The sequence below is a fragment of the Canis lupus genome, chromosome 8, assembly GCF_003254725.2.
Source record: "Canis lupus dingo isolate Sandy chromosome 8, ASM325472v2, whole genome shotgun sequence".
In the NCBI taxonomy this organism is placed as follows: domain Eukaryota; kingdom Metazoa; phylum Chordata; class Mammalia; order Carnivora; family Canidae; genus Canis; species Canis lupus.
In genome coordinates, this window is record NC_064250.1 from 46713487 (window position 1) to 46739954 (window position 26468).

The 26468-nt window shown below is 54.8% G+C and overlaps 1 protein-coding gene across 15 annotated transcripts in view; it reads left to right on the forward strand.

The window, feature by feature from the left end:
* Window positions 1–26468, forward strand: part of PAPLN (papilin, proteoglycan like sulfated glycoprotein) — a 34580-nt gene that overhangs the window by 3800 nt on the left and 4312 nt on the right. The window contains exons 1-26 of one of the 15 annotated variants that reach the window (XM_049113657.1): window positions 56–381; window positions 476–591; window positions 1625–1685; window positions 2018–2120; window positions 3967–4097; window positions 5059–5182; window positions 5628–5708; window positions 5800–5972; window positions 6055–6178; window positions 6540–6666; window positions 7054–7119; window positions 7658–7865; window positions 8425–8607; window positions 8821–8962; window positions 15400–15567; window positions 15727–15976; window positions 17024–17144; window positions 17407–17599; window positions 18652–19138; window positions 19860–19997; window positions 20161–20285; window positions 20518–20671; window positions 21198–21335; window positions 21907–22034; window positions 22149–22257; window positions 24573–24739. In XM_049113657.1, coding sequence (XP_048969614.1) covers window positions 172–381; window positions 476–591; window positions 1625–1685; window positions 2018–2120; window positions 3967–4097; window positions 5059–5182; window positions 5628–5708; window positions 5800–5972; window positions 6055–6178; window positions 6540–6666; window positions 7054–7119; window positions 7658–7865; window positions 8425–8607; window positions 8821–8962; window positions 15400–15567; window positions 15727–15976; window positions 17024–17144; window positions 17407–17599; window positions 18652–19138; window positions 19860–19997; window positions 20161–20285; window positions 20518–20671; window positions 21198–21335; window positions 21907–22034; window positions 22149–22257; window positions 24573–24739 — 4027 coding nt within the window. In that variant the 5' untranslated portion in view covers window positions 56–171. The other 14 variants (XM_025443327.3, XM_049113659.1, XM_049113660.1 and 11 more) reach the window with 14 other exon arrangements.

Consider the following 26468-nt stretch of genomic DNA (forward strand, 5'->3'; position numbering starts at 1 on the left):
GGGAGCGAGTCACAGGGGGAGAGGCTGGGTGCTAAGAGCCGCTGGAGCAGGTGAGGACAAGCCAGCGGAGGGCGGACAGGACAGGCTCATTCTGGCTACACACCAGGGGCTCGTGGTTGGGGTAATTAGGGGGAAACAAGACGTGCCTGTGCTTCCTGGGGCTGCAGCCAAATGTACTTTCTTTTCTGGGAGAGACCGTGTGGAGGGGGGCATGGCCCTGGGCTCTGGGGGGCTGCGTCCCTCCCTCCTGCGGAGAGTGGCCATCTGCCTCTTGGGAAGCAAGGGCGGGTTGGTAAAGGCTCGCAGCTCCTTGGAGGGGGGAAGCTGGCTCGTTCTGTGAGTGTTTGGGGCGCCTGGGAGAGAGACTCACAGGCTCCCAAGGTGAGGCAGGGGACCATCTCTCGGCAGGAACCCTCCGGTGAGCCCGAGGGGACTGAGTGCAGACTCACACTTCTGAGCGTGTCTTTTCCTCCAGGCTCCCAAGGTGAGGCGGCAAAGTGACACCTGGGGCCCCTGGGGTACCTGGAGCCCCTGCAGCCGGACCTGCGGAGGGGGCATCAGCTTCCGGGAGCGCCCCTGCTACTCCCGGAGGTAGGAGGGCTGGACGGGTGGCTTGTTAGGAGAGGACAGGGGGCAGGCTGCCCGGGAGTCAGCTGGTCCTGGTGTCACCCGCGTGGACCTGGCCGGCCCCCACCAAACAATAGGTTTTGTTGCGGGAGCAGGTTGGATGGAGAATTTGAAATCACGTCGGTTCCCACTACACTTATTCCAACAATCAGCCTGATTTCAGGGGGTTAGAGCCGTGTGTGCTCCACCCTCCCCTGAGTCTCTAGTTCCGAACGCTGTGTCTGGCATGTGGCAGGTGCCCTAAATTTTTGGTGAATGAACCATCTTCAATTCTTTTTTTTTTTCTTTTTAAGATTTTATTTATTTATTCATGAGAGACACAGGCAGAGGGAGAAGCAGGCTCCATGCAGGGAGGCCGATGCGGGACTCGATCCCAGGTGTCCAGGATCAGCCCTGGGCCGAAGGCAGGCGCTAAACCCCTGAGCCACCGGGGCTGCCCAACAAGCTTCAATTCTTAACCTGTGCTGTTTCTCTCCCTTTGGCCTCTTTGTTGTGTATAGACGCCTCCCACTTTAAGTGAAGTATCAAGCACCTAAGAGGTGCTGTGTACTCTGATAGGTGCCAGAGGGGTGTGGGGCACAACACAAGGTGGGGGGACCCTTTGCCTGTGAGTGGGTATAACTCCCTATCCCTGAGAACCTCGTGTGCGGAGGAAGAGACAGGAGCTATTACTCCAGGCCCATATACTCCGTAAATGCACAGTGACCTCACCAGGTGGGTATATACTACATCTTATTTTATCTCCAAAGGCAGAATTTGGGTTTTCTCTGGAAATGTGCTGTAAGAGCAGGGTAGCCCCGAGTTAGAGGAACTCCGGGATAGACTTCTGAGTCTAGCATAAAGTCTAAACACGGGGCTCACTGTAGCTCCCCGAGGGGCCGCGTGTGTGGGCGCCCCTCGTCTGCCCGGCGTGGCCTGCGGGAGAGCCCGGGAGGAGGGGAGGAGGCGGGGGTGTTGGTCCTCTGGCCTCGGGGCTCCTCCGTGCTCTCATCCTCAGGAGAGATGGGGGCTCCAACTGCGTGGGCCCCACCCGGAGCCACCGCTCTTGCCACACCGAGGTAAAGCCCACAGGAGTGGGGACGCCAGCTTCTGGGACCCCCCATCTGGCTGACCTCCCAGTCCCCGGGGCGCCCTCTCACTGGTGCATGGCCTGCGCTGCGGGAAGCCCCTTCCTCGCCTCCCACCCACAGTGACAGCTTCCCCCCAAACAGCCCCGCGCCCCTGCAGGGGGGCATTCGGGAGCCCTAGGGGCCCACTGCCCTGTCCTGAGCCGCTGGGGTGAGCGGGGAGCGGTTGTTGGGGACGGGACAGACCTCCCCAGGCGCAGTGGGGAGGGCGGACCCCCACGGAGGCCCCATCTGTTCCTCTCTCCCCCGCCGGCCCCCCGCAGAGCTGCCCCGAGGGTGCCAGGGACTTCCGGGCAGAGCAGTGCTCCCAGCTGGACAGCCAGGACTTCCAGGGAAGGCGGTACAAGTGGCTGCCCTACTACGGAGGTAGGTGGAGGTCCCCAGCGCCCGCACCCCAGCCGCTGCACCTGCGTGGTCCTGGGCTGAGCCATCGCGCCCCCCACCCCCATGTTCGGGATCTCTTCTGTGCATTGATTTTCCATTACACAGTGTTTACCACCGTGTTACGGATGCTCTGTCAATACATTTTAAAAACTCACAGGACTCCCAGCCGGTGCTCTTCGAACACAGCGGGGAGAGAGAGGGAGTCATTTTGAGGTCTTTCCATCCTTTATTTCCCTCTACACATTTTCAAACACAGCTACTAGGCCATGTCTGTGCCATTTGGAGCCTGCTTTGTTTGGCCTGCTCTGGGAGCATTCCTCATGGTGCACAGAGGTCCTCAGGATGCGCAGAGGCCAGGGGGTGGGGGGGCGCTGGTCAGGTGGGGTCCAAGTTTGGGCCAACTGCAGGTCGGGGCTGCAAGGGGCTTAGTATAGTGAGAGCCCATTTACTCAGGATCTCTGGGGCCCAAGGGCTTGCTCTGAGTAGCTTTGAGGAGGGTGATTCATTTTTAGAGCAATATAGTTTAAGAAAAAAACATGGGTATAAAATTAGAACATTTTAGATGAGTCAGAAGATCCCTTAGGGTAATTCTTCTGAGTATTAGTGGTCGCTGCTCATTGCAAATGACTCCTGGAGGTTATGGCACTTTGGATTCCAAATCACTGAACATTTATATCCTGTGTGTGTTACTGGATGGGAAAGAGGGTCTTGGCTAGAAGCGTGGCCCCAAGGGAGCCTGTTGGCATTCATTGTTCCTCCTGGATAATTTAAATATATCCATAGATTTTTATAAAAGATTATTTGGGAATGTGTAAGCTCACAAGCAGGGACAGGGGGAGAGGGAGAGAGAGACTCCCAAGCAGACTCCATGCCCAGTGTGGAGCAAAACTGAGCTTGATCCCCAAACCCGAGATCACGACCTGAAGTGAAATCAAGAGTCAGATGCTCAACGGCCACCCAGGTGCCCTAAATATATCTATATAGAAAAACCAGGACACACAGGAAAGGGTCACGGAGGGCTGCCTTCTCTGTGGTAGAGATTGCCTTCCTATTAGCACTTTTGGTCGCTTAAACAACGTGTATATAGTATTTAGATGGCTATAAAAATTAAAACCTCTAAATGACCTTGACCCCACACCTTTCATAGGATTTGGTCCAGCATTGCATTCTAGCCCTTTCCACATTATTTTCTCTCTATATATATGCTTACATGTTTGTAATTATTATGTAGTACCATTCTGCATTGCGTGGCCTCCCACGTTATTGTGTAGTCTCCGTACTTTACGGCATAGTCAATGTGCGTAATTTTCTGTTAATAACTGACATAGAGGAGCTTATTGTTTTTTTTTAAATTTTTATTTATTTATGATAGTCACAGAGAGAGAGAGAGAGAGAGAGAGAGAGAGAGAGGCAGAGACATAGGCAGAAGGAGAAGCAGGCTCCACGCACCGGGAGTCCGACATGGGATTCGATCCCGGGTCTCCAGGATCACGCCCTGGGCCAAAGACAGGCGCTAAACGGCTGCGCCACCCAGGGATCCCGAGGAGCTTATTGTTAACACATAGGCTTATTATAAGGCTGAGCTAGACCTCTCCAAGCAGCTAGCTTTTTCCTCATTTTGGAATTTTTCTTCCACTGATCCCCGGAGAGGCATCATTTTTGTGAACTTTGCTTCCTTCAGGGCTGGGTTGGGATTCTGAGCCACTTGGGGGAGCCAATGCAAGGATGCTTTCTCCACCATTTGTGTGCTTCTGGGCCCTGCCTCACTGTTCCCAGGATGGGACCTGAGCTTGCTTGGGATCTCAGCATTCTCCTTTGTCTGCCTCAGCCCCGAACAGGTGTGAACTGAACTGCATTCCCAAGGGGGAGAACTTCTACTACAAGCACAGGGAGGCCGTCGTGGACGGGACACCCTGTGAGCCTGGCAAACGGGACGTCTGTGTGGATGGCAGCTGCCGGGTGAGTTGTGGCCCCGTATCCACTGCCCACCTGGGGGGCTGGTCTGGGGATGTCTGCCTGCCCTGCACCAGCAGGGCCAGTGGCTTTCATGAGGTTGATGTCCTCTGACGACCAGCTTTTAGGTGTCTTTGCATTGAGCAAAGAGTGTCTTTGCTATGAGCGCGGGGCCGAGGGGGACCTGGCGCCAGAGTGGCTCCTGGCTCGCGGCCCCAACTCCGAGCCCCTGGTCGTCGAGGTGAGGCGCTGGCGGGCAGTGGGGGCGCCAGAGGAGGGGCACCCTGGGAGGGCAGGCCTCAGCGAGGACCCCCGGCCCACAGATGCCATGTGACCTTCTTACCTTTGCTCTTTGAAAACTGGCACCACAATAGGAGCAACCCTCTGGGTGGCAAGTGACAGAAACTGAACTAAAACTGACAAGGGGGTGGAGAGGAAAATGCCATGGAGGGATGGGCTGGCTGGCTGCAGGTGCTGGAAATGTCTCCTTGCCTCTTGGCTTTATTCTCCTCTGGATCAGCACTGGGGTCCTGTGAGGTGTGCAGATGGCCACCAGCAGGTCCAAGCTCTGGCTGGCAAGGGCACCCTCTTCCCAGGAGTTCCAGTGACCTGGGATTGCCTTTGATTTGTCTTGGCTGAGGGCTTCCCATGGCCCACACTCTCTTTGAGCAAGGTATAGAATCCACTGATTTGCCAACACCCACTGTTGGGGTGCTCTATCCAAACTGGGAGAGAGGTGGCCCCCAAAGAAAAATGAGGCATCATTTCCAGAAAAGGGGAGATGGGTGCTAAGCTGGCAGAAAATGTAGATTGTCAGCCACAGGCCAGATCCAGTGTTCACTCAGCTTCGATGGCTGGCGAATAGCGACTGCCCCTCCCTGACCTGACCATCAACCAGGGTTCGAATCCCGGTGTGTCTGTGACTCCCTCTGGTGTCTTTCATCTCCTCCTCGTCCCTGCCTGGTAGGTCGTGGGCTGTGACCACAACCTAGACTCATCAAAGGAGGAGGACAAGTGTCTGCAGTGTGGGGGTGATGGTACCACCTGCTACCCTGTCACGGGCACCTTTGATTCCAATGACCTCAGCAGAGGTGAGGGTCCTCTGGGGATCTGCAGGCAGTGGATGAGGGTCTGTTGCCTGTCCCTTCCTTGCCTGTCTTCCGTTCCAGCTGAGTCAGCCTCGAAACACTGAGGGGGATCTGATGGGGCACTCAGGTCGCTCAGGGTGGAGGCTGGAGCCTTTCACGTGTGCCTGTAGGCTCAGGCTAGTAAGGACCTCTGCTCACTCACCCAGCGTAATGCCGGCTGGATGCCCCTCCTCAACCCTTCCCTCTGTCCCCAGCTGTCCCCTACCAGGTACCCCAGCCTGCCCCCCCTTCCCACCTTTGTAAAGCTGCTTCCCCCATCTGGAGGGCTCTTCCCTGGAGCAGCTCGGCCTGCCCATGTCCTGCTTGCAGGTCCCTGAGCCCATCTGGGCTGCCAGGGACCTGGGTGGTCCTAGAGTCTCTTTGCCCCCCACCCCCAACCCCACCCCAGGCTACAACCAGATCCTCATCATTCCCATGGGGGCCACCAGCATCCGCGTGGAGGAGGTGGCCGCCAGCAGGAATTTCCTAGGTGAGTGCGGTCGGTCGGGGCCACTCTGGGCTGCGGCAGGGCTGCGGGCTCCCCTCCCGCCCAGCTGACCGAGCGGCTCACCCCTGCGCAGCGGTGAAGAACGTCCTGGGCGATTACTACCTCAACGGGCACTGGACCATCGGGGGCGCCTGGGCCCTGCCCGCAGCCAGCACCGTCCTGCGCTATGAGCGCGGGGCCGAGGGGGACCTGGCGCCAGAGCGGCTCCTGGCTCGCGGCCCCACCTCCGAGCCCCTGGTCGTCGAGGTGAGGCGCTGGCGGGCAGTGGGGGCGCCGGAGGAGGGGCACCCTGGGAGGGCAGGCCTCAGCGAGGACCCCCGGCCCACAGCTCCTCAGCCAGGAGGCCAACCCCGGCGTGCGCTTCGAGTACCACCTGCCCCTGGGCAGCCCCCGGCCCGGCTTCCGCTGGAGCCACGGCTCGTGGAGTGACTGCAGCGCTGAGTGCGGCGGAGGTGAGGGCAGCCGGGCACGTGAGACCCAGGGCGGGGGACTCCGGGAAGGGCCCCCAACACCCTCCCAAGCTAAGGGCACCAGAGGAGGCTTCCCCAAGGGGGCGGCCTCTCCGCGGAGGCCCGGCCCTAAGCAGATGACCCGGTGTCAGAGCAGGGCTCCATCATCGCAGATAGCACCTCTCCAGCCTGTCTCCTCATCTGTGAATTGGGGGTGATGATGGCACCTAATCCGGGAGGGGGTCATTTGAGGCTGATTTAATCACGACGACACTTGGGGGGTGTGCAGAGTGGTGCCCAGCCCAGAGAATGCATTTGGTGAATGCTGACTGCCCACCTGCCCTCGGCGGCTGGGCCTCTGCAGGTCACCAGTCCCGCGCAGTGTTCTGCACCACTGACGACGAGGTCTACCCTGACCACATGTGCCAGCCCCAGCTGCGGCCGGCTGACCGCCGCCCCTGCAGCACTCACCCCTGCCCGCAGACCAAGCGGTGAGGCCCTTGCCAGCCCCCTCCACGCATGGTGGGGCCCAAGCACTTGGATGGGAAGGCAGTTGGGGCTCTAAGCACTTTAAGTGTTGAGCAAACAGTTGGGTGTCCAGGGCTCCCTACAGATGTGGCTGGAGTGAGGAGGAGGCAACCGTGACTGGAGGAAGCAGTGGGAGGGGACATGAGCACGAGATCCAGGGCTGTCCTGTCCACCCATGTGTGCCCGAGCAGTGCCCAGAATGTCCAGGCTGGTGGCGGGAGAGTGGGGGAAGCTACTGGAGGCCCTCTCCGAGCCAGCAGGGGACTTGGCTCGACAGATGCCAAGAAATGGGCCAGGGATTGGGTCAGAGGGCCTGTGGGCATCAGCAATGCCTTTGTTCATGCACGAAGGACCTCTTACCTGCACCGGCCCAGAGTGTGGCATCTTGCTGGGGCCCAGCGTGCATGCAGGAACAGGTAATCTGCAGGCTCCCTGCAGGGCTGGAGCAACCCTTCCGCCCTCATGGCCCTGGTGGCTTCTGGCCTTGCAGGATGGTGGTGGGCTTGGCTTTTGCACGGTGCAGTTGGGACTGGCCTTTCCTCCTGTCTTTGTGCATCAGGGCTGGGCAGGGCCACACCACATGTGGGGAGCATGGTCCCTCTGGGAGATAACCCCAACTAAGGTCAGACACACAGGCAGTGGTGTCTGGCTGGGGGTGCCAGGGCCGCTGATGAGAAGGAGAACACAGGTGAGGACAGAAAAGCTAAGAGGGGCACAGCCAGGATCTGTATCGTAGGGACCAGTGCTTGGTGGTGAGAGATGGCAAGCAGAGCATGGGGCCTGGCCTTCTGTGCAGGGCTTTCTGCCCCCCACTTGTACAGGCCCAGATGTTAGGATGGGCCGGGCTGGGGGGATCCCCAGTCCACTCCTGTGTGTGACAGCTGGTGCTCCCTTGGGCCTGGACTCTGGCCCCTGCTGCTGGGCCAGCCTTACTGGATTCCTGCTCCCTTCCAGCTGGAAGATGGGGCCCTGGTTGCCCTGCTCGGCCTCCTGTGGTGGTGGCTCCCAGTCCCGCTCTGTCTACTGCATCTCATCTGATGGGGCCGGCGTCCAGGAGGCCGAGGAGGAGGCAGAGTGTGCAGGCCTGCCGGGAAAGCCCCCCACCACGCGGGCCTGCAACCTGCAGCGCTGTGCAGCCTGGAGTGCAGAGCCCTGGGGAGAGGTGAGGCCTCTGTCTGATGGGGCTGGGGCAGGGTGGGGAGGGAGTCAGGGCCTGGGTCTTGGGCCTGGGGCCACAGCAGAGCCAGGCTGGGAGGCTTGGCCTCCACTGGGGAAGTAGATCCTGGGAAATAAAATGACCTGCTAGGGCATCTCAGAAGCTGTTGCCAAGGCTGGGACTAGGAGCAGGTGTTTGGACCCTTCCTCCTCCTGGATCCCAGGCGGGGTAGGAAAGGCTTTGTCTCTGTGTGAGGAAGCAGCCAGGCACGTTGTTTGGGGGTGAGGGAGGAGGTGGCACTGTCTGGGGCTGCTGGTCACTGCTTCCAGCCCCTGTATGTAGTCTCAACAGGGGAATGTGGGAATGTACCTAAGCTTGGTGACAGCAGGCATGGTGTAGGCTACGGGACCTCAGAAGAGTGGCTCAGCCTCTTTGAGCTTGGGCGCTGGGCATGGGCAGTAGGGTGCTGTCCACCCTCCATGCCAGGCGGGGGGCTCCAGCTCTGTGACCTGGCATGGCTCCCCCGGGTGGGCACAAGCTTCTGCTGACAGCCTGACCCTTACAGTGCTCTGTCAGCTGCGGTGCAGGGGTCCGGAGGCGGAACGTCACTTGCCAGAGTGATGAGGGGGCTCTGCTCCCTGCCACGGCATGCTCCTCGGAGCACCGGCCCCCTACCACTGAGCCCTGTGTGCATGAAGACTGTCCCCCCATCAGGGACCAGGCCTGGCACGTGGGCGCCTGGGGTCTGGTGAGTGTTTGCCCACTTCCCCCCTTGTCCCTGCTGCCCCATCCTGGTCCCTGGGGTCTCTGGCAGGTGGCTGTATCCGTGACCATCCTGGGGCCTGACATGCGTTACCTGGCACCTTCCCCCTCCCTCTCTTCCTTGCGGGCTCCCCCAGTCTCCGGGGTGCTCTTGGTGGTGAGCCTGTCCTCTCTTCCCACGCCCACCTGTGGGCCCCAGTGTTCCAGGAGCTGTGGCTCGGGTACTCGGAGGCGCCAGGTCACCTGTGCCATCAGGCCGCCTGGCCACTGCAGGAGCCTGCAGCCATGGAAGCCTGGGGAGGTGGAGCCCTGTAACACCCAGCCCTGCCATCTGCCCCCAGGTAAGGGTGGGGGTGGGGATGCGAGGGCTCTAGTGGGCCTGGCCCCACCTCTGCCCCCTCCACTAGCCTAGCCAGCACTTCCTGTGCTGTGTCCGCCACCTGCAATGCTCTGCTCCTGCCTCTGTGTCTGTTGGATCCTTTGCCGTCCGCCCAGTGTGGGTCTGTGCAGCCTCTGAGCCAGTCCTGTCTCCCCCTCAGCGGCAGCACCCTTCTCCCACCCCCAAAGTCCACACAACTACCGTCACTCTTGGGTTAGTTGCCTTGTGCTGCTGTGATGCTATATGGTTAGTTAGGCCTACTAGTGCTGAGCTCCTGGAAGCTGGGCTCCTGGCATCCTTTTTAAAATTTTTAAAAAGATTTTATTTATTCATTCATGAGAGACACACAGAGAGGCAGAGACATAGGCAGAGGGAGAAGCAGGATCCCTGCGGGGAGCCTGATGTGTGGGACTGGATCCCAAGACCCTGGGACTATGACCTGAGCTGAAGACAATCAACCACTGAGCCTTCTGGGACCAGCCAACTGGGACCCAGGCATCCCAGTCCCTGACATCCTTAACTGCTATTTGTGCCCTCCACAGAACTTAGCAGGAGCTGGATAGTCAGTAAATGTTTATTGAATGAGTGAGTGCAGATGAAGGGGTGTGGTCCAGGAAAGCTTTGTCCTCACACACTGCTCCTGCCCTGGTCTTCCCCTTCTCATCCCCATCCCCACTGGAAAAGAAGTCCCAGGCATGAAGAGCTGAGGAGGAAGGGCCCAGGGGCCAGTACTTGCTTGGTGTGAGGATGTGATATTGAGGAAGAATGCGGGTTGGGGCTCAGCTCAGGGGTGAGTGGGGGTGGTGGCCTTCTGATACTGCAGGGAGGTGTGTTTGGCCGGGACCTGCCAGTGGTGGGTGTCCTGTGAGCCATGATGCTGGAGTTCCAAGGGAGGCATGTGACACGATGGCTAAGAACCAGTGGCCTGGAGTTAACAGCTAACCTGAGTTTAAATCTCTATTCCATTGCTGACCAACTCTGTGGCCCAGGTGAGCGTCTCACCTCTCAGTTTGCCCATCTGTACAATGGGGTTAGTAAGAGTGCTTTTCTTATGGTGAGTCACTTGGCACAGTGTCTGAACACACAGAGCTTGGGAAGCAAAAGGCTGGTAGTGGTGGACATGAGGCTGTGTGGGTTCCCCGGGCCAGGATTCTGGGGTGCCTCAGCCTGGCCCTTGTGCACAGGCAGGGAGGGTCCTCTTAGAGCCATGACACCCTCCTGGAAGAGGTGGCCCTGAGCCTGCCCCAGAGAGGCATTCATGTAGAGAGAAAGGTAGGAAACAAAGGATTTCAGGCCGGGCTGCATTGTAAAAGAAACAACCTTAATGGCTAGTTTTATAAAACAATCTATGTTCATTGTGGAAAATTTGGAGAAATTAGGAAAACAGCATATAGACAAATGAAACTGCCCTGATCCCATGCTTTAGTGGGATAAATTTTTTTTTTAAAGATTTTATTTATTTATTCATGAGAGACACACAGAGAGAGAGGCAGAGACACAGGCAGAGGGAGAAGCAGGCTCCATGCAGGGAGCCCAATGTGGGACTCGATCCTGGGACTCCAGGATCGCGCCCGGGGCTGAAGGCGGCGCTAAACCGCTGAGCCACTCAGGGATCCCGGGATAAATCTTTAGTGTACTTCTTTGTTAGGTGTGTGTGATTTTGTATGCACTTCCCCCCCACCGCCTTAAAGCCACTTGGTGTGTAAACATTTTCCAATTTCATTTGTCTGCAGAAGTCCACGATGGGGGAAAAGTTAGAATTTGGGAAGTTCCTAGGGTACCTGGGTAGCTCAGTCCATTAAGCATCTGACTCTAGATTTCAGCTCAGGTCTTGATCTCAGGGTCCCGAGTTCAAGCCAGGTGTTGGGCTCCATGCTGGGTGTGGAGCCTACTTAAAAAGAAAAAAAATAAAAAAGAATTACATTTAACAGCATACCTGGCTGGTCCAGTCTTGATCTTGGGGTTGTAAGTTTGAGTCCCCGCCCCCCCCCCATGGGTGGGTGTAGAGATTGCTTAAAATTTTTAAAAATTTAAATAATGTTTTATTTAACCCTAATAAATATTTTTTAACACGTGATTGGTATAAAAATTATGAGTAAGCTATTTTGCCTTCTTTTTTCACAAGATTAAAAAAAGAAATCTTCTGAATCCAATGTATCGTTCACATAGCATATCTTAATTCAGATGCAAAATTTCACTGGCATACTTGATCTATAATTAGATTTTTATAGAATGTGCAGTCAGAAAAGTAGATTCACACACCCAAGTTGTTCCAACCATACTGAAGCTCCAATAAATGAATCAAGTGTCAGTTTTTAAGCTTAAAATTAAATCCTAATTAGAATAAATGTAAAACACAGTTTTTCCATCACTCTGGTCACACTTCAATGTGTGTACTCAATGCTCCAAGTGAGGCCAGCAGGGGCACCAGAAGCCACCCTCAGCTGACATGTGGGGGTGGCGGCAGGAGGTCTGTCCAGGGGCTGGTGCTCTTAGGGCTGGGGATGGAAGGCTTGGCTGCAGATTAAATTTGTCTAATAGGCTCAGGGGAGCCACTGAAAGCTTTGGAGCTCAATAGTATCACCATGAAAGCTATTTAGGAGGACAGACGTGGCACCTGCCCGAGTGGAGGCAGTTGGAGCAGGAGCCTGGTGGGGAGCAGGCTGCAGAAATCCAAGTGCTGGCAAGAGCCATGAAAATGAAGGGCCAGGCACTTGCCCAGCAGAGCCTGATGCCCAGAGGGTGCTCGGGAAGGGGTGCTGGACTCCAAATCAAGCCTGAGAAGGTGGAAGAGGAGAGTCTCAGGAGAAGCTATGGGCGGGATGGGTTGGGCAGAAAGGTGCCTTTTAAAATGCGGCACCAGAGGGACAGCAGGCAGAAATTCCCAGGCTGGTTAGGGACTGTGACCACAGTGCTGGAGGTGGCAGGTGTGCTTGAGATGGCTGGACTGGGGAGAGAATGTGCATCTGCCGCCGCCCAGGGTTTGGCCTGCGTGGGATAGGTGATGAAACGAAAACAAACATTTTACTGCATATCTACTAGACTTTTCCGACCCTAAATTATTTTTAAAATATTCCCTGGGGACTGGCAAGATATAGTCTAGAGGGAGATGGAATTTTCACTTCTTTTTTAAGATTTTATTTATTTGAGAGAGCGCATGAGAGAGCATGAGCCAAGGGGGCAGCAGAGGGAGAGGGAGAAGCAGGCTCCCTGCTGAGCAAGGAGCCCAATGGTGGGACTCAATCCCAGCACCCTGGAGTCTTGATCTGAGCTGAAGGCAGATGCTTAACTAACGGAGCCACCCCTCTCAGGCACCTCTTCCCTTATTTTATATAACTTTACTCATTATATAGTAGTATAGTGGAAATTTCCATTGTGGAAATTTTGAAATGCACTAACAAATAGAAGGAAGGGGACCCTTGCCCCTGCTCCTGTTCCCCCACGAAGTGCTCAGAACCATGAGCATTGGGGATATGTCCTGTTATGCATCATTACAAAAATTTCTGTTCCATATTTACTCAGTCTTTTGTATTTTTTTCTCCATTTTATGATGAAAAATCTTTTAAAATAACTTTGAAGTGGTTAAATATCATATACCATAAAATTCACGTATTCTAATGGTACAATTCATGATTTTTAGTAAGTTTACCAAGTTGGATAATAATATGGTAAAATTTTTTTTTGATATTTCTAAGCAGCTCCTAATCTAATTCCCCATGCTGGAAAGATAAGCCTGGTTATTTGTTTAATTCCAGTACAGTTAACATACAATATTATATTAGTTTCAGATGTACAATAGTGATTCAACAATTCTGTATTTAGTGCTCATCATGATAATGCACTTTTTTTTTTAAGACTTATTTGAGGGAGCACAAGCATAGGAGGGCCAGAGGGAAGAGAGAATCTTTTTTATTATTATTATTATTTTTTATTCATGAGAGACACAGAGAGAGGGGCAGAGACATAGGCAGAGGAAGAAGCAGGCTTCCTACGAGGAGCCTGATGTGGGACTCGATCCCAGGGCCCCAGGATCACGACCTGAGCCAAAGGCAGATGCTCAACCACTGAGCCACCCAGATGCCCCAATAAGTGTACTCTTAATCCCCTTTATCCATCTCCCCATTTCCCCTCTGGTAACCATCAGTGTGTTCTCTCCAGTTAAGAATCTGGTCTTTCGTCTCTTTTTTCTGTTTTTGTTTCTTAAATTCCACATATGAATGGAATCATTCAGCATTTGTCTTTCTCTGACTTATTTTGCTTAGCACAATACCCTCTAGATCCATCTGTGTTGCAAATGGCAAGATTTCATTCATTTTGATGGCCGAGTGATATTCCAGTGTGTGTGTGTGTGTGTGTGTATCACTTTATCCATTCATTTATGGATAGGCTGCTTCCATATTTTGGCCATTGTAAATAATTCTGCTATAGACATAGAGGTGCATTTATATTTTTTGAATTAGTGTTTTCATATTTTTTGGGTAAATAGTGGAATTACTGTGTTACACGGTAATTCTACTTTTTTTTTTTTTTGGAAGATTTTATTTATTTACTCATGAGAGACACAAAGGGAGATAGAGACATAGGCAGAGGGAGAAGCAGGCTCCATGCAGGGAGCCTGAGGCGGGATTCCTTTTTAATTTTTTGAGAAAAGATAGCGAACAATTTTAAACATACAGAATAGTTGAAGAACTGCATGGTGAGCAGCTGTGTATCCACACCTAAACTCTAGAGTTACTATTTTGTTATATGTGCCTTTTCCATGATCTTCTTCTATCCCTTCATCTATCATTCAAATTGTGTGTGTAGGGATCCCTGGGTGGCGCAGCAGTTTGGCGCCTGCCTTTGGCCCAGGGCGCGATCCTGGAGACCCAGGATCGAATCCCACGTCGGGCTCCCGGTGCATGGAGCCTGCTTCTCCCTCTGCCTGTGTCTCTGCCTCTCTCTCTCTCTCTCTGTGTGACTATCATAAATAAATTAAAAAAAAAAAAACAAATTGTGTGTGTATGTTTTAAACAATTCCGTTGTTTTTAATATTAATTTTTTTTATTGAGGTGCAGCTCATATTACATACAGTTAACCATGGTAAAGCATGCACTTTGGCATTGTGTACTCACAATGTTGTACAAACACATTTCATCACCCATAAAAGCACCCTGTACCCATTAACTGATTACTCCCCATTAACCCTACCCTCTTTCCCTGGTAGCCTGATGTGCTTTCTCTCTCTTTGGATTTGCATGTTCTGGATATATCGTGTGAAAGGAATAGTACAGGTTTGTGCCTGCCTTCTTTCACCCAGCAGAGCGTTTCTGAGGTTTATCCAGGCTGGCGCACTTTGTCCTTTTTATGGCTGTTAGTAATTATACAGGTTATACCACAATCTGCTTATTCATTCATCAGTGGATACGTGCTTGGGTTGTTTCCGGCTTCTGGCTATAATGAATACGCCTGCTAGAAACACCCACGTACAGGTTTCTGTGTGGACCTCTGTTTTCATTTCTCTTGCACGTATAACTGGAAGTGGAATTGCTGGGCTCTCTGATGGTTCTATGTTTAACTTTTGGAGGAATTGCTAAACTGTTTCCACAGTGGCTATGCCAATTTGCATTTCCATCTGCAAGGCATGAGGGTTCCTGTTCACCAACACTTATTATTTCAGGCTTTTTTATTAGAGTCCTTCTCGTGGGTATGAAGGCGTATCTCTCACTGTGGCTTTGATTTGTGTTTTGCTAATGATCGATGCTGCTGAGCATCCTTTCATGTGCTTATTGGCTATTTGTATATTTTCTTCGGAGAAATGTCTGTACATGTTCTTTGCCTATTTAAAAATTTTTATTTTTATTTAAGATTTTTAAGTGATATCTACACCCAACATGGGGCTGGAACTCATGACCCCAAGACCAAGAGTCACATGCTCCACGGACTGAGCCAGCCAGGTGCCCCACTTGGCTCATTTTTAAGTTGGATTGTTTGTCTTTTCATCAATTCAATCTAAAAGTAGCATTTTTTTTTTTTGGTTTTGTTTTATGTAGTTGGGATCAAACATAGATACTAATTTTATATCTGGCTTTTCTTTTTGCTGAACACATAACATTAGCTTTTTCTTTTTTCTTTTTTTCTTTTCTTTTTTTTTTTTTCCCCCTTTTAAAGATTTTATTTATTCATGAGAGACAGAGACACACAGAGAGAGAGGCAGAAGCAGGCTCCATGCAGGGAGCCCGATGTGGGACTCGATCCTGGATCCTGGGATCAGGCCCTGAGCCAAAGGCAAATGTCAACCACTGAGCCACCCAGGTGTCCCAACATTAGCTTTTTCTAAGTGACTAAAGACTCTTAAAACACGAGAAGGGTGTTTTATGAAATCACAGGTCTGCTCATTTTCACTTCTGCTGTCCTCAGTGGCTCAGGCCCTGCCTGAGCAGCGGGAGGGGAGCACATGGTGGTTAGGGTGGCCACTGCTCAGGCCTGACTGCCTGCTCCCTGCAGAAGTCCCCAGCATGCAGGATGTGCACACCAGCCCCAGGGATCCCTGGATGTCTTTGGGCCCTCAGGGGGCCCCTGCCTCAGGTAAGAAGCTCAATGGAAGCCCCCAACCCAGAGCCCAGGAGATGGAGGTTCCAGGTGGGGCAAGTGGTTTAGGGGGGATGGAGAAGGCAGGTCTGGTGGACACAGAGGCAAGCAGCCAAGTGGATGGCTCATGTGTCTTTTGCTTCCTCTTCTTTCTAGATTCTAGACACCAGTGGTGGCTCCCCCAGGAGCAGCCCTCGGTCCAGGGGAACCCCAGAGGAGCCCAGGGCCTCCACCTGGCAGGCCCAGCTCCCGCTCTGCCGCAGTCCCCACACCAGAAGCCCCTGCAGTCTGGCTTGGCACCCCAAGACTGCAGACACAGCGCCTATGGGTGCTGTCCTGATGGCCACACCGCATCTCTTGGGCCGCAGTGGCAGGGCTGCCCTGGAGACTCATGTCAGCAGAGCAGGTATGGGCCTCTTCCTCTTTACCAGGTCAAAGATGAAACGTGTGTGTGTGTGTGTGTGTGTGTGTGTGTGTGTGTGTGTGTGTGTAGGGGGGGCGGGGAGGTGGTATCCGATGGGCAGGGCAGTGACTGCAGAGGGGGGTGGGGCTGGGGTTTGCAGTGCTCAGGAATGGGACTCTGGAGGTGTCTCCCAGCTGCCCTCCTTCTGCAGTCTTGGGGACTCGGCTTCCTGTCGCTCATCTTCCTAATGCGCAGAGTGGGGGTAAAAATCTGGGCTCTCACTGTAGAAGTTAGCCTGTTGAGGTGTAGTCTGAGGCTCTGGGAAGGCACGTGGGATGTAATTCTAGCTTTTAGATCCAAACCAATCTGTCAGTCTCTCTGGGGCTGGGGTGCTGAGAGCCCAGACTTTGGGGCCAGCAGCCAGGGGGTGATTCCCAGCTCAGCCACTTACCAGCTGTGTGCTGGGGGATCAGGGCAAGTTACTTCTCTGATCTTGGCTTCCTCTGCTGAGATTTGGGAACCATGACAGCCCCTGGCTGTGGTTGCTGTGAGGATGGAGCAGTCCCATGGTGCCTGGCACAGGGAAGGTGCTCCGATATGTTCCTCCTTCACCTTCCTTCCCATCTCCTGGTTGATGGAGTTGAAGCACGCAACGGGTTCCATTGACACCTCTTCTGTCCCATCTCCCATCTCCTGTGATTTTGCAAAACCTTCCTGGGGACTTGGTATTTGGGCAGGCTCAGTGAACTTCCTCCTGGGGTTTATGGTGGGAGGGGTGAGTTGAGGACCTCATATGGGGGTATGGCTCTGCTTACTGTGTTACTGCTGTTTCTCTGGCAGCCATCGGGTGGTTGGTGGGTGCAGCAGAGACTCGGCTTGCAAAATAGTATGCCCCGTGTGCAGGGACACACTGTCTCCCACTCGGATCCTCAGTTGCTCAGCCCCCCAGCACAGGGAGCCTCAGAGCCTAGGTCCTGGAAGCTCAGGGGCCCTGGAAGGGTGGGGATCAGGGCTGGGTGGTGAAGAGACAGCTATGTGATGCCTGTCTAGGTACGGGTGCTGCCCTGATGGGGTGTCTGCGGCTGAGGGGCCCCATCAAGCTGGCTGTGCAGGGTCTTACAGCAGTGACACCACCAGGAGAAGGCCGGGGTCAAGAGCAGTGGCTTCCACAGTAAGTGTCTGGTTCACACGAGGGACAGAAATCCAGCCCCCGAGCCTGCTCAATGCTACTGTGACCCAGGCTCTCTGCAAGTTGGCCTTGGAGAAAGGAAGTCCCTGAAGCCTACAGGCCCACAGGGCTTCTGAGATGGGCCTGGGCTGGTGTGTGGGGGTGTATGTGTGCAGGGGCTTCATCTGACCTTTCCCTGGGGCTGGGGTTCTGCATCATGGGCTCCTAATTCAGTTCCTCCCTCTTCCTGTCCTCCTCCCCCAAGCCGCCTAGAGTCCCTGCCAAGAGCCAACTTCCCAACTCTGGGCTTCCTCCCCAGGCACCCAAGGCCCAACAGCCCCAGGCTCAGCAGAATGAGCCCAGTGAGTGTCGGGGCTCCCAGTTTGGCTGTTGCTATGATAATGTGGCCTCTGCTGCTGGCCCTCTTGGGGAAGGCTGTGTGGGCCAGCCCAACTATGGTGAGTAGGTACCCCTACATCCTTCCTGGTGAGGAGGCTGTGGTCCCACTTTGTCCCCATACCCCCACAGAGCCCCACCTGGAGCTTCCTACTAGCTCAGTGATTCATCCATTTCTTCAACAAATACTTACTGATCACTTACTAGGCGCTAGGTCAGAGAACAGTGCCATGTTGTTTTTGTTTCCAAGAGTCTGCACTCGAGACTGCCTGACTGCTTGTGGGACTTGGGGAGAGTTGTGGGCAGGGCCTCCCCAGAGAAGGAAGGCACATTGTCCTGCCCCCCCCCCCAGGGGGGTTGTCAGCCCCTTTCAGAGGCAGAGATGGAATGGTGGTCAGTGCAAGGATGGACAGGGGTGTCCGTACCGTGCCTGGGATGAGTCCTGGAGGGAGGTCACTGAGGCTGGAGCATGGACTGCATGGGTGGCACTGTCGGGGACTGAAAAGGCAGAGGGGCTGGTGGTCAGGGTCTGCAGGAGGCTGGGTCCCTGGACGGGCTTTAAGCAGGGGCCAGCTGCCATCACATCTGAACACAGAGAGATAGAGCAGGCTGTGCTGGGAGGAGGACTGTTGGAACAGGCAGGCTGGGGGCGGCTGGAGGTGGTTTGAGGCTGGCGAAGGGCCACTGGGCATCTTCACAGGTGTCCCTGGGAGCCGAGGGCTGGGTTCTTATCATGAACTAAGCATATCAAGGCCAAGCCCTTGGGCTGCTCCATGAGTGCTCTCTAGGGACCTGGGTCAGGCATGGGAGGGGTATAAGGGGGCCAGTCTGGTTGCTCATGGCCCTGACCTTCTGGGGGGCTCTAGTTCTGTGGGTGGAGGTGGATGGGCTGATTCGGAGGCTGCTATGGTCCCAGGCCAGGTAGGTCTGGGCAGTGAGCAGAGTCTGCCCCCAGGGCCAGGTCGGGAGCCTGGGCAGGGGAGTCGATGTGCTCCGCGAACTGGGAAGGGTCTGGCTTCCAAGTCCTAGGCTGAGGGCTGGGGGGCCCTTGCTGGCATGGCTCTGCCGGGCCACGTCCGCAGCTTGTTGATGTGCACCCTCCGTGTCCCCTCAGCCTACCCTGTGCGGTGCCTGCTGCCCAGCGCCCACGGCTCCTGCTCGGACTGGGCTGCCCGCTGGTACTTCGTCCCCTCTGTGGGCCGGTGTAACCGCTTCTGGTACGGCGGGTGCCACGGCAACGGCAATAACTTTGCCTCTGAGGAGGAGTGCGTGAGCAGCTGCCGGGGGCCGCAGCGTGGGCCCCGCAGACCGGAGCCCGGGGCCTCTGGCCAGAGCACCCACGGAGCCGGAGCCGGTGGCGGCGGGGGGCCTGGAGGCCGGCAAGAGGGCAGCTGGCACGGGACGGGGGCCGCGGTCCAGGCGAAGCCACTGCCGCCTTCTGGTGGCCTCTGGTGGCGCAACCAAGAGCCCGGGCCAAGGGAGGAGTCCCACAGCCAGGCCTTCGGAGAACGGCCCCGGGGCGGGGAGCTTGGGCCCAGCGCCCCTGGACTGGGCGGAGATGCGGGGGGACCAGCCGCGCCCTCCCACAGCTCTTCCTACAGGTGAGGCCTCCCTTCCCCGCGTCTGGGGTGGGGACCCCAGGCCAGCCGCTGTGCCTGTTGGAGCCACCCCCGCCCCCCGCCCCACGCAGGCGCTCCCTCTCCGTCCCTAACCTCAGGTCCTCAGCTGCTCCTGCCCGGAGGGCCTCATTTCTGTCCTCGCACACATGGGGAAGTTGGCTTTGGCGATGGGAGACTTGTCAGTAGATGGTGGTGCCATCTGGGTCAGACCTTGCCAGGTCCCCCCGAGGGCCTGTCTGCTTGGAAAAGCTTGCAGGTGTCAAGTCCTCCGACTTTGCCAAGCCTGTTTCTTGGCCTGTGAAATGGTGATATTCTTAGATTTACTGTGGGTCATATTAATGAGAACTTCGGGGAGGGTAAAAACAAAATAAATAAAACTTCAAATTCCAAAGGGGTCAAGCACATGGTCTAGTTCCCCAAGTGAGTCCCGGCCTCTCTGTGCCCTGGGCTTTGCGTCTATCCTGCTGCTGTCGCAGGACCAGGTTGAGGGAGCAACGTCCGAGGGCATGGTGGGGAGGATGGAGAGGGTGGATTCCTGAGGCCGTGGGCTTCTGGAGCGTGGCCTCCCAGGGGACCCTCTGACCCTGAAAGTGCCTGAGACAGGATGGGCACCAAGCCGTCTGTGGCCGGCACTGATAAAGGGAGAGTCCCTGGTCCTGGCAGGCGTCCCAGTAGTGCACGTCCTCACCCCCCCACTTCCCAGGATCAGCTTGGCAGGTCTGGAGCCGTCACTGGTGCAGGCAGCCCTGGGGCAGTTGGTGCAGCTCTTCTGCCAAGGTGGCACCTCCCTGGATCCCCACGCCAGGTGGCAGAAAGACGGGCAGCCCATCTCCTCCGACAGGTATGTGTGTGGCAGCCCACCCTCCAGTGGCAGCCCCGGGGGTCTCCGCTGGGACAAGAGGGCAGGGCTACAGTCCCCTCTGGTGGGACCCCTGGGGCCTGAGGTGGGCTGGGCTTATTGTCCTCAGGAGCCCAAAGCTCAGGCCTGTCACCTCCTCACTCAGGCACAAGCTGCAGCCTGATGGCTCCCTGATCATCAGTCCCCTGTGGGCAGAGGACGCTGGCACCTATAGCTGTGGCAGCAGCAGGCCAGGCCATGACTCTCAGAAGATCCAGCTTCATGTCACAGGTCTCTGCCCCCACCCCGCCCCCAGTGGCTGGGAGGGCCTGAGCAGGGTGCTCCCACACTGGAGGGGCCCTTCCTGGTGGCAGGCACCGTGTGCTCCAGTTGGGACTGAGGTGGAGGTCTTGCCCCTTGTGGCACTCATTTTTTTCTACCCGCCCCTGGCCAGCCTCATGGCCCACCCTTCCTTCCACCCCATTGTCCCCACAGCTCACTCCTTCTCCTGGCCTCACGACAGGGGGTGATGTGGCCGTATTGTCTGAGGCTGAGCCAAGGCACTTCCCTCAGACCAGGGACCCAGCCCAGGGCCACAGTCCTCGGGACCCCAGCCTTGTGGAGGACATGGGGGGCCTAGGGGCCATCTCTTCCTTGCGGCCTCGGCCCATGACCAGGTAACAGCATGACTGCTTGTTCTCAGCCTACCCTATTTGGAGGGGGTCTCGGTGAAAGGGAGGGAGGGAGGAGGGTGGGTGGGTCACAGGGTTCTGCCCAGTGAGGACAAGAGAAACATGGCTCCCTGAGCGTGGCCTCTTAGGAGGAAGGGGAAACTTCTTCCCCTCCCCAAACAGTTGAGGATGGTCAGGAGCTGAGGGGAAGGAAGCACACAGGAGCCAGAGGGCCTGAGGTGGCCTTGAACGATTCATAGAGGGGCTGCAGAGGGCTGCAGGGCCCAAGTCAAGGACCTAGGAGCAGATGTATGGGGCAGGGAGGTGACAGTCAAGATTCTGGGGTCATGGAGGCAGGCGGTGAGGAAGGTGAGAAAGCCGGAGGTGGCTTTCAGATTGGCTTTTAGTTATTGGTGGTCCTGACCAGAACAAAGCAGCTCTTCTAGGAAGCTGAATCTGGCTGCAGGAGAGAAGGGGGCCATGGGCTTGGGCAGAGGGCTCCCCTCATGGCTGTGGGGTGCTTGTCCTGCAGGCTGCTTCTGGACAAGAACCAACCTGGGGTGGTGGACGCCCAACCAGGCCAGCGGATCCAGTTGACCTGCCGTGCTGAGGGCTTCCCACCCCCAGCCATTGAGTGGCAGAGAGATGGGCAGCCCCTCTCTTCCCCCAGGTTTGTGTGCAGCTCCTCTCTTACCCCTCCTGTCCCACCTCCAGCCCCTCACCCTGTGCTGGCCTTGGGGAAGTAATGGGCCAGCTAGGAATAGGTGATGGCTGAGGGATGAAAGGGAGGCAGACCCATTTCTGGCTGTAATAATAACATTTATTGTACCTTGAACAAGCCTTGGAGGCTTGTTCTCCATCGTACAATCTGCAGAAGAGCCACGCTGAGGTAGATGCTTTTTTATCCCCATTTTACACACAGGAGCTTAACACCACACAGCATCTAAGTGGCAGAACCATGATTTGAACCTCCTGAATGAGTGTAGCAAGAACTAGAAACCCAGACCAGAATTATTTTGTATCTGGAAACTTGAAATGATTTTTTTTATTGCCAGGCTTAAAAGTCAGGCACCTCCAAGTAAACGAGAGTGTTGGCAGGAAGACCTCAGGGCCTAAGGTTAGACGGCCCTTTGCTCAGACCCCATTGAACAGTAGGGGCTGCTCAGGCCCTCCCCAAGGAAAGGAAGACCCTGCAAGCCCCCCCCTAAGGATGGAGCCACCTGACTGTCCTTTGTTCCTAGACATGAGCTACAGCCCGATGGCTCTCTGGTCATCAGCCACGTGGCTGTGGAGGATGCTGGCTTCTATGCCTGTGTTGCTTTCAGTGGGCAGAACCGAGCCCAGAGATGGGTCCAGCTCAGAGTTCTGGGTAAGGTGGCAGCCCTGAGCAGAAGGCTTAGTGGGGTTCATGGCCTCGGAGGTCAGATGGCACAGGCAGGGCAGGGTTGGCGAGTGGCTGATGGTGCTTCCTCCTTGGGCCTAGGGGAGCTGACCATCACAGAGCTGCCTTCTACTATGATGGTGCCAGAGGGTGACACGGCCAGGCTGCTGTGTGTGGTGACAGGAGAAAGTGTAAACATCAGATGGTCCAGGTAAGGTGCTCTCCACACAGGTCTGGCCTTCAGACCCTTCCACCTGAGGCTGTACAGGCCAGAGAGGTGGCCCGCCTTTCTGCAGGGATATTGCGGCTCCCATCCTTCATTCTTCAGCCCCTGCCTCCAGGGGAAGGGGCTCCAGCACCCCCTTCCCTATACCACGAGGCCCCATAGGACTGCTCTCTGTTGGTTGGGCTACGCCAGTTTCTCAACAGCACTATTGACATTTCAGACTGGATAATTTTGGTTGTTGGGGCTGTCCTGTGTGTTCTAGGATGTTTAGTGGCATCCAGACCATCTACCCACTAGATGCCAGTAGGACTCCCTCCCAAGTCATGACAATTGACAATATATGGAGACGCTTTTTAATGTGCCCTGGGTGGTACGATCTCCCCCTGGGGTTGGGAACCACTGGGCTATACTCAGCTTTGGGGACTTCAGTGGTCTTTTATCCCAGATCAGTTGCTCTTTTATTAATTCATTCTTTCAGCATTTTTTTGCCTCCTTCCTCCTTGCCATGTGTCAGGAATAGCCTAGGCTCTGGGGATCTTGGTGTGATCTGAGCCGCCCAGATAGTCCCAGGCAGGAGATAGCCCAGTGTCCCCTGCGTTCAGTGCTATCTGTGCAAAGAGAACTGAGGCTGCCTCCTATCTGGGACAATCAAGGAAGGGGTGGCCATATATGAAGGCAGAGGAGGGGAAGGATGTTCTTGACCAAGTCTCAAAGGTGAGTATTGGAGATGTTAGGGAAGGGGCCTGTGCTCACAGGAGGGAGGTGATGGGGCTGTGACGCCAGGGGAGGGCGGCCAGAAGTCTCTGTAGGCTTCTCAGCAGCTGCGCTCCATGCATCCCTGATCAGGTCCGACCTCTGATGATTCTAGCAGGCCTGTATCTTTAACTTTGCCTCTCCTTGATCTTCCCAGCGGCAGATGTGCCCAGAACTCCTCTTGTCAAAGCAAAACATAGAAGACACCCTCCTCTGACCCTGCATGGCCCTGCAAACTCTGGCCTCACATGGCATCTCCCCCTCATGGCTGTTCATAGTGGTTGTCTCCACCTGTCCACCTCCCTACTCACAGTTCAGCCCTAGCAGAGGGGTGCACATCCACCCCGCTCCAGGGATACTGCCTGGCTCCTAAATCCTCTGGACCTATCTCAGTCCCCACACAATCTGCAGTGTTCTTCCACTGACCACTTGCATCTCCTGACATGCTCCCTCAGCTCCAGGAAACTATGGCCTTCTGCTGTTCTTCCTCTTTCTCTGGCTGCTTCTGTTTTCCTGGCTGGCTCATCATCTCACACCAAACCCTCAGAGGCTGGTGCACCTCAGAGTCTGTCTTTGGTCCTTGGCTAGTCCAGCTTCGCCTTGGGTAACCTCGTTGGCATGCGATTTCCAGAACCATCCAGTGCTGCTACATTATCTGGGTCTAGACCTCAAATCCAACACCTCCTGGTATCTCATGGGCACCCAAGATGCAAAATGGTGTTAAAAGAACATTCACCATTTGGCCATCTTCCTGCTCTGGATCTCTGCATGGTGGAGGGGCACCACTATTACCCAGTAACCCAAGTGAGGAACCTCTGTCCTTTATTTCTTCTCCTCCCGCCTTGCACACCTGACCCTCATCCATGTGTGCCCTTCTGCGGGAGCCACTCTCCTGCCTTCTGCTTTCAGGCTGTCCTCGCCCATCAGTGAACTTTTCCAAGGGCACATACTTTGTCCTGCTTAGCTCACCACCCCTCTGTTCACTCCAGGGTCCAGGCCAAACTCCTGTCTAGGCTGTGTCCACTTCCCTCCCTGCTCTCACCATGGCCTACTGTTGAGCTTGCAAGTCCCTTTGTTCTCCCTTTCACCAGCCAGCCGCTCCTCCTTGTCCTCCAGTCAGGTCTCAGCTAGGTCTTCCTCAGGGAAGGCGCTCATCAACATCCTTAATACCCTCAACACCATACCCCACCCCAGTGCCCTCAAGGCAGGGAGCGCTTATGTCCTTCACCTAAGCAGAGGGCCTGGCTTCTCACGGTTGCTTAAACGATCTTTGTTGATGGAAGGCAAGAGCAGGGTTCCTTTGTGGATAAGAGGCAAATTCACAATAACTTAGGTCAGTGTGCTTAGTTGGGGTGAGTTCACCTTACTTCTGAGTTATTTTGCTCTGATAATGTTTTTTTTTTTGTTTTTTTTTTTTGTCATCCTGACCCATATCTTTGAGGTGAGGGTCATCTGTTTGCCCACAGTGGTGACCTCCTCCTTTGGTCTCCTGGGCCCCTGAAGACCAGAGGCCTTGGATGGTTCTTCCAGCGTCCTCTCCCCTCCAGGAACGGGCTGCCAGTGCGGGCTGATGGGCATCGTGTTCACCAGTCCCCAGATGGCACACTGCTGATCCATAACCTGCGGGCCGGAGACGAGGGTTCCTACACATGTAGTGCCTACCGTGGAAGCCAGGCTGTCAGCCGCAGCACCGAGGTGAAGGTGGTCCCGCCGGGTAAGAGGCCCACTCCAGGGACTTGGCTTGTTTCTCAGAGCTGGGTTTTTGCTGCGCTGGACAGGGGAGTGCAGGGTCTGTGGTTCAAGGGACTCCAGTCTGAGTCCTGAATCACTCTGCCTATTCCTGGTAGTGTCACCTGTGGCAAGGGGCTCAACCTTCCTGAGCCTCTCTCTCTGCTTGCACATGCAGCTGGGCTACTCCACCACCTTGAGAGGGCTGTGGTGAGGGTGAAGGAGATCGTGCTGATGATGGGCATCTGGTAACAGCTTGATAGGTGATGTCAAATATCATTTAGGCTTACTGATTTTGAGAAATAGGATGGACTGGAATTTCAGTATAATACTTAAGGCAGGACCATTAAATTTGTCCATTCTAACCAGGGTGGCAAAATATGGTCCTATGATTGAAAAGTGTCTTTATGGCCCCTTTGACCATATAAACCCAGAAAGGAAAGAGTAGGGATTAGTATCACCAGCTTACAAATGGGACAGAATCCAGAAACCTTCCGTGATGTTTCCACAAGTCACAGCAATTTAGGTGCTAAGCTGGGTCTAGACCCTACTCCTCATATTTAATATTTTTTTCCTTAAATGATTATACCTTAACTGGACAGAATTTTACCTGCATTAGTCAGTAGTTTGATAATTTATGTTTTCCAGCTCTTGCTCGGAGTTATATTTCAGTGACCCTAAGTACCATATTGTAAAATAGTTTCATACCACTAAGAGAAATATGCTGCTATATCTGTTCAATAACACCATCTTAAAGTGTGAAAATCAGCATTATCTCAGAATCAGTAAGACAGACTGTGGTTTAACGTTGGATTCACAAGACCTCTGTATTCACTTCAGCCAGAGGGCAAGGGGGAGAGGAAGACCTGCCCTGCCCTATGCCCAGCCTGCCCTTCCATGTGTCCTTGATCTGGGCTGAGCAGCCGATTCTCATGAGGCCTGAAACAGACTTATGGGGGAGGGCACCAGGACCCTTCCTGGGCTGTTCACAACAGTCAGGGCTGCAGCACCACACCAGGAGCGCTGTTATAACAAAGGGTATTGGGCCTGGCTGCCTCCTGCCTACTATGCTTAAGATGGGAACTTGCCAGCCAGCGCTAGAGGCTGATGCTCCGGGATGGAAATGTTGCTTAGTGAATCCGACTGACACGGAGGCTTCCAGTTTCTGAGCTCCTTAGGACAGCCACTGGGACTCGAGTCCCCAGGGCTCACCTCAGTGCTTGACATCATGAGGTGCTCAGGCTTGGTGACTTGAGTGCATTGTGTGCATGAAGGCATTACCTTCGCAAAAGCTCTATATTGCAGGGGCCATTTTTTGCCTCCATCATGGCCAGCAAATGGATCTTTTGTCTATGTACCAACCAAACTTAACAAGACTTGAGACAAACCAGAATGTGGATTTATGTGAGAAAGAGAGTGAGCTGTCAGAGGACCCAGGTGTTCTTGTTTGTGACTAGTTGCAGACATGTCTACATGGGAAGCCAAATTATAATCAGAAACTTGTTTGATGGCAAAGTGTGTGGGGCTCCTACTGATGTGTGGTCTCAAGCTGAAATGGTCTGACATAACCTGCCTCCTGAACAGGACACATATGGTGGGAGTCATTCATCCTGCCCTCTGCTGGATGAATACTGTTAATCTTCGATATTTTGTGCGCACCTCTCTTGACTAGAGCAGTTTCTCTCCTCTCTTTGTATTCATTCTATTGATTAGGC